At 37.2% G+C, this 11,342-nt stretch overlaps 1 protein-coding gene across 1 annotated transcript; it reads left to right on the plus strand.

Moving 5' to 3' along the window:
• The first annotated feature begins 6,394 nt into the window (after window positions 1–6,394).
• On the plus strand, window positions 6,395–11,023 carry LOC137800231 (cysteine and glycine-rich protein 1-like). The gene is made up of 6 exons (XM_068597321.1): window positions 6,395–6,533; window positions 8,860–8,969; window positions 9,506–9,674; window positions 9,754–9,886; window positions 9,984–10,080; window positions 10,616–11,023. Exons 2-6 carry the CDS (start codon window positions 8,861–8,863, stop codon window positions 10,690–10,692), a joined length of 585 nt encoding a protein of 194 aa, XP_068453422.1. The 5' UTR covers window positions 6,395–6,533; window position 8,860; the 3' UTR covers window positions 10,693–11,023.
• Window positions 11,024–11,342: the final 319 nt, after the last annotated feature.

The following is an 11,342-nucleotide window of genomic DNA, read 5'->3' on the forward strand; positions in this document are numbered from 1 at the left end:
TAGCTCATTTAGAGAATGGAGCACACTACTTCTGTTTTTACATCTTTTACACAGGTTACTTATAGAATTGTTGATTTGACGTATGAATGTTAAAGTGTTGCTTTATCTCTCACTAATCTTTGGCAAAAATACATTTTGTATCTCCTTGAAGATAATAAACTAAATAGGATCAACTAGAAGCTTGAGTAGGAACAAAGCAGGGTGAAGCGGCGTTTAGCTGGAACCAACTTCCTGTTGATCTCGAATGCGTCCAAATTGTAGCCACTTTTAAATCAAACTACAAACCTCTGCTGTTCTCTATAGCACTGTGCTCCTTTAAAAAGTTGTCCAAGAAAATGCACAGGTGCTTTAAGCTTCTTTTTTTCTGAGTTTACAAACCTGTACAGACATGTTAAACCAGCTTAGACTACCAGTTGAAACTCCCACTCAGCCTTTATGACAGACAACAAGACAGCAAACACAAGAAACGGACACGACACTGTCACAGATCTTCACAGGTAAGCACAGCTGCAACCTACTTCTGTTCATTTAGCTGACGCTTTTATCCAAAGCAACTTACAATAAGTTCATTCTACCATGAGTACAAACTCAGAACAACAAGAATTTAGAAAGTACAGTTTCTTCATTAAAGTAAAACTCCAAAGTGCTGTCAGTAAGAGCCATCTAAGTGCTACTAAAGTGCAGGTCCTCCCTGATTTATTTCTCTCTTTGTCTCACGTAAGAGTAACATGTTATGCTAATGTTGCTGTGTACACTATTTGAAATTAAACACAAACCTTATATCAGTCCCTTCTCATATGTAAATATACTCCCTTCTCATTATTATGAAAATAACTCTCCCTGTTAACGTTGGTTATTTATTGATGTTAATGAGCCTCGAGCCCTTTGAGGCCTTAGTGAGAGCTGTTCAAAATGTCATCTGAACCCCAAATGAGTTCTAAAACTTGTGTTATATTATATCATTTTTTAAATATTGTATTATTTTATATTAATATTTTATATTTATTAATATTTTTTTATATTTTTTATATTTTATATACACACACACACACATATATATATATATATATATATATATATATATATATATATATATGTGATATATATATATATATATATATATATATATATATATATATATATATATATATATATATATATATATATATATATATATAATTTTTTAGATTACTTTTTTCAGAATTGAAAAAAATGTCTATTTAAAAAAAAAAAGTTCATCCATCAACAAAAACATCCATCATAATCTAAGCAAAATTTCCAAAAAAACTGCCATTTCGAGCAGCCCCCTTTTTTTGGGAGTTTTTCCAACTCGATTGTTCAAGACCTAAACACCAACAAAGTAAACATGACTCTCCTCCCTCCTGCCTGAGGGTCACGTGTAAGAAAAGCTGCATCGCTTCAAAACAGCAACCCTGGAATGTGACATGTTTCCAGTAAAGACTTGCTGAAATAGAATGAAATGTACATCCTGCAGTACTGCGCTCACTGTTACATTGACCTGATGCAACAGCATTTGTCATTTCCTTATACTTCACTATAAATAATTTTCTCTCAGATTGTTGGAATGGATGGTCCAATATGAGCGGTACTAAAGTACCTCAAGAAATTGAAGAAACAGGTAGGACATGTTTCTAAAATGTATTTATATATATATATATATATATATATATATATATATATATATATATATATATATATATATATATATATATAAAATTACACTCTCTTAAAGCTTAATTGCATTTTTTCACTGCATTTTTCAAAAAGTTCATATTTTATTGTTATGCTTTGCTGTTTTTGATGCTTTCTCAGAATGGATAACAGTGACAGATCCAAAACGAGCCGGCTGCTTGTTTTCTCAAGGCCTTCTCCACAGCAACAGAGATTCAAAAAGCTTATTTCTCAGTGTGGACATCAGACAGGACAAAGAGGAGCAAGATCGGACTTTAGTCAATTTCTACAAGAGAGACAACGTTCGGTGGACGTCGCCACTTCAATGCAAACTACGAGGTATAAATAAATAAATCAGTACTTTAAAAAAAGAAAACACCACATTGTTCTTTTCAGTAATAAATGTAAAAAACATTTCTACACAGGTGACGTTGCAACAGGAAGTGGGGTTGACCGTCACGTGATGTCAACTGTGATGTTCAAACTTATGAGTGGATTCCATATAAACTTGGGTTAGACACTGCAACATGCTCATACAACATCAATATATGAATTACTTCCGCTACTGTTACAGCCCTTTATGCTGTAATACAAAAGTAGTGAGACTGCAAGGTAAATAATTACTGTTAAATCAAGTTAAGAAACGTAAAGCATCCAAATAACATTGCGGTTGAACGTCAGCCCATAAATCAGAAATGTACTTTCTTTCGTCTTTTTTTTCAACAAGTTGCTAGATTTATTCACCCCGCCATGACATTTGACTTGCCCTGGCCCAACAGACAAGTCTTATTGAGCTCTAAGATCCATCCATTTATTAAATTATTTCATTTAAACTGGAAAATCTGGACTGAGAGACCAAATATGTGAAATGTATGATAACTATGGTAGTAATTACTTATTCAATAAGTCAATAAGTAGATTCTGATATTTAAATTGTTGGACTCATTTGTTTGTTTTTTTGGTGAATTACTTTTGACCTGTAGCTCACCTTTCCGGAAATCTGATAACTTATAATCGGATTTTTCCTCAAACTTTGACTTATACATTTTTGGAGTCACTTGTGCTCTAAATCTTTTCTTCATCCTCAATCTTTCACTGTTGCAGGAAGTGTGGCCATCACCAAAATCTTTGAAGGTGAGTCTGATCACCTCATCCCCTCGGTTTCAGAGGAACTGCTTGAAAATAACATGTTCACAGTCGCGGGCCGGATGGTTGGCCATTCCTTCTTGCATTGCGGCCCGAGTTTCCCGGGACTCAGCCCGGCCGTTATCCACATTCTCTTTGGAGGTTCGTTGGAGACTGCTCCTGTGACGATGCAAGACTGCCCCGACCTCGACGTCCGAGATGTCGCGGAAATGGTGAGCTAAGGTCACATGACGGTAAAAATATATATAATATTTTCCACCTAAAATCTCTCTATTTGTCACTTAACCCACTACAGTCTGCATTATACAACTACAATGAACGTTATTCATTCTATGCATGCTGCATGAATAAAACAGGATTTTTACGTTTTAATCCAGCTTGATGGAGACGCTGAGTTAAAAGAATTTGACACCATCCATCAGCTCTGCTTGTCCTATGGGCTGCCAGCACCAAACGCTAACAACAGGAAATGGCTGTCTGAAAAGCTTCTCTTGAATGCTGTAATGTCATGTTTTCATATGTACTCTACTTTTACAGTTTTTCAACTCATTTTAATTTCTCCACAGCTACTGCTGAACACATTAAAGGGATTATACTGAAGACTGAATAATTTCACTCTGTCCTTAAAAAGTATTCCAAAGTGCATTTCCCACATCCTTATTTTGATATATTATTATTTCCAGAAACATCTCTCTCAAACATTCTTGACAATGGCACACAAATAAATAAATACATTCTGCCTGCTATTTCAGCAATTTGTTGCAAATACGGTGATGAGTTGACTACTTGTCAGTAAGAATCTGTGTACTTATCAGCTCAACTGAAATATAGAAGATACATATTTAGTGGTGAGGTCAGAAAATACACACTGATGAATGATTGTTGTGTACAATGTGTCCCGTCTCCCCACTTGCAGGTTATCGAGCAAACGATGCGTCAAATCAATCAGTTTCAAAAAGGCTTAAAAGACACGGGACTGTGGCCACTTCTCAGGCACAGAAGAGATGTAATCCCAATCCTGTTTCCCAGGGAATCAGAAGCACACGTCACACCTCAGGTACAGTCGCACAGACACGTCGAAGTAGTAAAATACAAACAGCTGATCCATAATCAGACTTTTCCCATTGCAACTATGTCAAATACTAAGAGGATTAAAGACTATTTCACATACAGCTGGAGCTCCATGTGATTTCAGGTGCTCTTTGATTGCATCGTCTGGCCATCGTTTATAACCGTCATTTTCGAGAGCTACAAAATTGAAGATTATGGCAACTCTGATGACATGGATGTGCGTCGAGTATGTGGCTACCTGAAAACATTCATTGAAAATGGTATGTACGGCGACTGTTGCAGTGATATCTTGTGAGCGAGTGTTGCATGAAGCCTTCTCAGAAGAATCCGTGTGGACTGATCAGCTGCTTCTGTAATAACACAGTGTCTCCAGCTGAGCTGAAAAGCCTCATACAGTTCTGGATAGGATGGGAGGTGCCAGCCAAAAAGATGGCGGTGGAGATCGTTGAGGCCACATTTCCCACAGCTTTAACATGCTTTGAGAAGCTGAGGCTGCCGAGGCATTATACAGACTACAAAACATTTCATCAGGATTTATCTGCCTGCGTGTCAACATGTTACAGCGGTTTTGGTTGTGCCTGAAGTGGAATAATGTTTACTACAAATGTGTGGAACTTGCCAATGTGTGTGTGTTTTTAAAAAAAAAAACAACAGAAAAAAAAGAAACATGCACTTTATTAATCCCCTTGGGGAAATTCTTCTCTGCATTTGACCCATCCTTGGTAAAGGAGCAGTGGGCTGCCTTGAAAGGCGCCCAGGGAACAGCTAGGGGTTAAGTGCCTTGCTCAGGGACGCTTTGACGTCTGAACTATGTCCATAATAAACACATCCTTGATTCTTTATTCATCTCCTGAGTGTTTTTGTTTCTATAACATGTACAACTCTTGATTGTCTCTTCTCATTGTTGAATTTGCATTGGCTTTCTTGCAAGTGTCTTCCTACAACACCAATAATGCAAACTGTCAATATCCTCCTACATGTTATTGATTGAAAAACTTTGATAATTAATACATTATTTAATAAAATAAATATATATATATATATATATATATATATATATATATATATATATATATATATATATATATATATATATATAAAATATATATTTATATCATTGTTGGTTACATAAGTCAATGAACAGGACTGTTTAAAAAAAGATAAAAATCTAACACTAAATTGTTTTTTATAATTCATGTGTTATCTTGCTTTTCAGGCACGGCGCCTACAATAACCACGATGCAACCTGATTGCCGATAGTTTAGTCAGATAATTTAGCATGTTATTATAGATATGAATGTTATTATTATGTAGTAGATGCTAATGTAGCCTCCAGTCGCTAACCTTAAATAAAGACGAGTTAACACAACATACACTCAGATTCTATTCATTTTCAAAACCGTAGTCTTCAGTTGAGGCAGTAATATTCCTCAAGAGCTGTAAAACAGACTTTGATCTTTAAAATCTGTAAAGTTTACTTTTGGGTATTTGTTATTATATTCACATGTAAAGAGTCATTGTTTGTATATAGACCTTCTATCTTTACATTATTTCTATTTTTTACTGGTGTTCAGTTCCCACTATGACCACATGGTGGCAGCAGAGCTCAATCATAATAGAGCTGGATGCTCATCATTCACTGTGTGTCAACATTGTCAAGCAGCTCCTCAGTCCAATTCAAATAAAGCTTGCTCATCCATTGAGCAGCTCAGATTGAGCTTTAGCAGCTAGTCCCTAAAGTTTCTTTAAGGTTGTGCCGATAAAGTACAAAGGCTGGAATTACTTAGAGATTGCATCCTGTTTACTGTGTAAGACGGAAAAGGTTTTACCACGTGACTCCTCAATCTATGAAAGGGTTTCTGGAGAAACAGTTAAAAAAAAGATAGTGGGATTACTTTACGAGCTCATGAAATAAAACACAGAATAGGAGAAAATAATAACAATAGTCAAAGTGCGCAAACATCAAGAAGAAGAGCTGGAAGTTTATCTTCAGTGTCAACACTCACACAAGTAAGTATCCTCCCATTGTCAACAGTTTTCTTTAGTCTCAGCGTTGAATATTACACCACAAGTCTGTTATCCCTCACCATGAAACTTCAGGACTGGCATGAGAATTTAAGACGAAGAGTAAACTTCAACACTATACTACTAAGCTTTTTGCATGATTCCATGTAAATCCTGCACCCAAATACATGTTTATAAACATGAACCTACTTTTAGCATCCTGCAATTTAACACCAGCAGGAAGTGAATGCATGAGGCTGGCAGAATATTTCTATAATTATTAAGTGAACTGCTACTTTATATGTTTTCTGAATGCAGTTTAGCTCCAGTATCCACTGTGTTTCTGGCTTTTCAAAGATCCCTCCCCTTTTATCCCTCCTCTCTCTCTCTCTCTCTCTCTCTCTCTCTCTCTCTCTCTCTCTCTCTCTCTCTCTCTCTCTCTCTCTCTCTCTCTGTCAGTCAGAAACTCCCCTGTTGCTCGACACGCCATAACTTTGCGGACCGAAGCAGCAACAACAGAAGCTCCTTAATTTCAGCACATCTGGAAAACCGGAGGCACGAACCGACAACACTGTCTGAGTCTTTTTGAGTCATCACTGACTGACAGCACCTAACTGCAGGTGAGAAATGTTCACAATTTACAGCACGCTTACGCTTCCTGCTTGCCTCTTTCTGTATCTTATTTCCTATTCTTTGTGCCGATGCATGATGGGAAAAACAACACACTGCCACATTTCAAATGCATTTGCTGTACAAGTCATGCCAGAGGAAACTCCTTTGTTTGAATAGCTGTGCAGTTAAACAGTAACAGAATGTGGAAAACCAAATACAGTAAGCAAAGATCTTAATACTCTCTGGCGACGGCAACTTCATATTTCAAACGTTAAATCTTGCAGATGTCACATGCGATCACATTTACTTGATGAACAAACTTCCTGATTTCCTTTTACTGCTTACTTCTCATTCACTCTATTATATTTGAACATTCCTGCACAACAGTCTGTGTCCCCGCATGTCTAAACCTGCAGAGCCGCAATCATCAACAATCAACATGTACCAGAATTCATCTCCAAGAATACTGAGACAATCATCTAGCAAATCTCAATTAGGTGACCAACCTGTTTTTCATTCAGCATCTGTGAACCTACTTTGTCCTTCAGCTGGAAGTTGGAGTAATCTTTACATCATAACACTCTTGTCTCATGTCCACGTTTGTTTCTTTCGGTTCCTCGGTGATTGTCTTGCCTGTAAAACAACATGAGAGCGTTCAGAGCCATTTGAGACTTTTGACTCACCACTTCTAGTCATGTTTTCCTAGTTGGGCTGCTGGAAAGCTCTCAAAGGATATTTTTTACCACAAAAAATGTTCCTGACATTTCTGCTTTTACTGGCAGTAAACGCAAGCTCTTGTCCTGTTTCCAGGACTGTAGAATAGCTGCTTTAGCATTCTGAAAATGCCGGTTGGAGAAGTTAGTTCAGTAGATAATCGAGGCCTTTCACTTTCCTCTGTTTCACATCCTAATTCTTCAGCTTCACGTCTGTTTCTCTGAACCTATTTTCAGTTCAGACTTTTTTTGGCAAATTGTTTATTGATTAATACATTAATTAATTAGTTTCCTGTAGAACTATTCTACTATATGTATAATTTATTGAATATGCGACATTCCTGATAAAGTGATTATTTATTATTGTATATATATATATATATATATATATATATATATATATATATATATATATATATATATATATATATATATATATTTATATATATATATATATATATATATATATATATATATATATATATATATATATTTATATATATATATATATATATATATATATATTTATATATATTTATATATATACATATATATATATATATATATATATATATATATTTATATATATTTATATATATACATATATAGTAGTAAATAACTTTAATTTTGGGGTTAGTGTTACATTTTCTTTAAAAAAAATTTAAAAAAAACAATAGGGAGAGATGTCATTTGGTGTGGCCGAGCATACAAAGGAAGTGTGTCCATGGGTGATCAAAAATGTCGCTTCCATATTCCATATAACACTACAACTCAGACATAGAAGTCTGCAGTAGTGATGCAGAATGAGACAGACAGGCAGGGAGGTGGGAGGGTCTGCATGTCAGGAATGTGAATAAGGATGGACTGAAATGGGAGGGTCATGCTGGGAAACAGGCTGGGTAGAAACAGGCTGGGTAGAAACAGGCTGGGGTAGAAACAGGCTGGGTAGAAACAGGCTGGGTAGAAACAGGCTGGGTAGAAACACGCTGGGGTAGAAACAGGCTGGGTAGAAACAGGCTGGGTAGAAACAGGCTGAGGTAAAAACAGGCTGGGTAGAAACAGGCTGGGTAGAAACAGACAGGATTGCCCACATTCCACCAAGTTTAAGACTCCTCAGGAAAGTCACATTTCACATTACTTCCACACGGATGTCTTCAGTTTTCAAAAGAAAGCAAATAGCTTTGATAGCTAACAAAAAAAATGAATTCTTCTGGTATTTTCTGCTTTAATGCTGGCTTGCTACAGAAGCCACATAACCGGCAGAAGAGAAAATAACGTCTCTGGGCCTGGCTTTACGAAGCCAAAATTACAGGCCACCAAAGCTGAATGTTAAAATAGAGCAGTGTGTTAGAGCAGAAACTCACATGTGTTTGCTCGATGGTTGTGAAAAGGAATTAGTTCATTGGTTTATTTTTAAAGGCTACTTACACATGTAAGTCAATGAAATGACATTTTAACTGTATTCCTTGAAAGAATACACTATTGAAGCAACGTTCACAGCATTTTACTGTTTCTTTACCATCTAATTCTCTGTTAGCTATCCCTCTCTAAAACATAGTTAGAAAGCTGTTGTCACAGTGTGTTTTTGTGTCTGTGTTCATGCTGCATGCAAATACTAAAGGATGCCATTGGGTGGAGGAAACAAATGTGGCCGCTGTCTGAAGACAGTCTACTTTGCAGAAGAGGTACTCTGTGATGGGAAGAGCTTCCACAAGTCCTGCTTCCTGTGCAGTGAGTAAACTCTTTGCTTCTTCCTGTCATTGTCAACGTGGAAACCGCTGAACTTCTGAAACTTGTCCCTTGTTATTACAGTCACAAGTAATACTAACCTAATGTAAACTGTTGATCGTGTACTCTTAAATTAAAATATATATGCATACGTGGGATGGTATAAAGCAAAAAGTGTTTGTATGTACCATGCATGGTTGCTAAAAAAAGAGAGAAAAAATAATTAGGTAAACATAATGAGATTATGTTAATTCTCATATGCAGGCGTCAATGTGAAACTTATATACTCCTGTTGTAGAAACACTAACAACATGTTTATATGTCTCGACTTGACAAATGTAGGTTGAGTTGTGAGAGTTATTTGTGTTGTAATAAAACATTTCTGTGATGTTTCTTGAGTAGAACTGTTAAAAGGTCAAAAAGTAAACTTTTAGGAGCTTTTATCTAAATAGATGAACGTGCTCAAAAATATGTGCACAAATATGCAAAAGAAAAATATACATGTAAGTGTGTTTGTGTGCACGCTACTGTTTTTGCAGTGGTGTGTAGGAAGAACTTGGACAGCACAACTGTAGCCGTTCATGAGGACGAAGTCTACTGCAAGGCGTGCTACGGCAAGAAGTACGGGCCAAAAGGTTACGGCTATGGCCAGGGAGCAGGGACACTCAGCATGGACCGGGGAGAGTCTCTGGGTATTACACATGAAGAGTGAGTAACACACACACACACACACTGCCTGGTCTTTCTTGAAGGCCTTTAATCAACGGTTTCTCTCTGTCTCCATCAGACCTGCTCCTCATCGTCCCACCAGCGGCAGCCCAAACCCATCCAAGCTGGCTCAGAAGTTTGGAGGGTCAGACAAGTGTCCTCGTTGCGGAAAGGCCGTCTACGCTGCTGAGAAAGTGATTGGAGCTGGGAGTGTAAGGAAAAAAACACTGACATGCACACGCAGTTGCATGCTTCCAAAGAATACATCCTCTCTATAAATTGATTTTCTGTTTATTTATTTATTTGTAGGCATGGCATAAGACTGGATGTTTCACTTGTGCCACATGCAACAAGAGCCTTGAGTCAACCACACAAGCTGATAAGGATGGAGAACTCTACTGCAAAGGTAAAACGTGACTTGCTAAACAGAAACCCTGGATTTAATACTGCACATTTTTCTAAATACATATTAAACCTGTTCATACTGTCACATCTAACACAAGACCATTTGCACTGCGGATCCATACACATCCACTAAAGTTCTAAAACATGAATATACGGACCTTACTTAATAATATAGATATACAGCACAACCGTATTCAAGTTCCCTCTGAGATGTAATTCATGGTCAAGAGGCCTAGAAGTTGCAGACAAAAAGACAGTAATTGTATAGTAATCTCATGTCGGACCTGTTCATAATGCTGGTCCATAGTAGTGAAGACAGCATTCATCCACTCAGGCTGCATTTGTCGGAAAGAAATTATGATTAGCCCCACATCACGCAACACAACCACAAAATATCCCGTGGCACTATTATCAGAACAAGATTAAACATCTTAAGTAGGTTAGCTTTAGGGTTAGTCGCACAGTTGGTGCAGCCGAAGGATGTGATGTTGCTACCAAGTGTTTTATTTAATTATCTTTGTTTTCTCCTCTCACAGCCTGCTATAGCAAACAGTTTGGTCCCAAGGGTTTTGGGTACGGAGTGGGAGCTGGAGCGCTGGCGAACACTCAGTAGCGAGCAGACCACTGAGATCTTCTTGACATGTCTTCAGTAAACTGCGCTGACTGTCTTCTTACAGCAGAGGGCAGACTGCGGCCTGTAAACACACACCTGACTATGTCAAAGTGGAGACAGGTCTGAGTCTTCTTATATGCATTCACTGTGTGTATGCCTAACCTATACTTAATACTGAGACATGTCTTACCTGTTTCACGCTACGATGAGTTGCACCTTCAACTTTTTCTTCCACTAAAATGTCCGTATCGTATTAACAAGAGTGGATAAGTGCTGCTTTTTTGTGTATTGTTATGCTTTCCAAAATGAATTAAAGTAAACATAGTTGAAAGATTTTAGTGCCAGTGTTTCTTCTTACTTGAGGCAGAAAATACACAATGACACATGAGGGAAGCTGTGTGTGTGTGTGTGTGTGTGTGTGTGTGTGTGTGTGTGTGTGTGTGTGTGTGTGTGTGTGTGTGTGTGTGTGTGTAAAAAATGTCACACTCATTGCATCCATTCTTCCATTTTCGCATGTTATTATAATTATGTATGTTATTAATATGTAGTAGATGTGAATGTAGCCTCCAGTCGCTAACCTTGAATAGAGACGAGTTAACACCACACACACACACAGATTCTTTTCATTTTCAAAACCGTAGTCTTCAGTT

This window comes from Clinocottus analis, unplaced genomic scaffold, assembly GCF_023055335.1.
Source record: "Clinocottus analis isolate CAN_PGR_092001 unplaced genomic scaffold, fCliAna1.0.p SCAF_4, whole genome shotgun sequence".
NCBI classification, from domain to species: domain Eukaryota; kingdom Metazoa; phylum Chordata; class Actinopteri; order Perciformes; family Cottidae; genus Clinocottus; species Clinocottus analis.

What these genes read in the sequence shown, in the direction of transcription:
- LOC137800231 (XM_068597321.1), top strand. Translation starts at nt 8,861, where the DNA reads ATGCCATTGGGTGGAGGAAACAAATGTGGCCGCTGTCTGAAGACAGTC. An exon ending in AAGTGATTGGAGCTGGGAGT is followed by an intron (nt 9,887 to 9,983) that starts GTAAGGAAAAAA and finishes ATTTATTTGTAG; the next exon opens with GCATGGCATAAGACTGGATG. An exon ending in TGGAGAACTCTACTGCAAAG is followed by an intron (nt 10,081 to 10,615) that starts GTAAAACGTGAC and finishes CTCCTCTCACAG; the next exon opens with CCTGCTATAGCAAACAGTTT.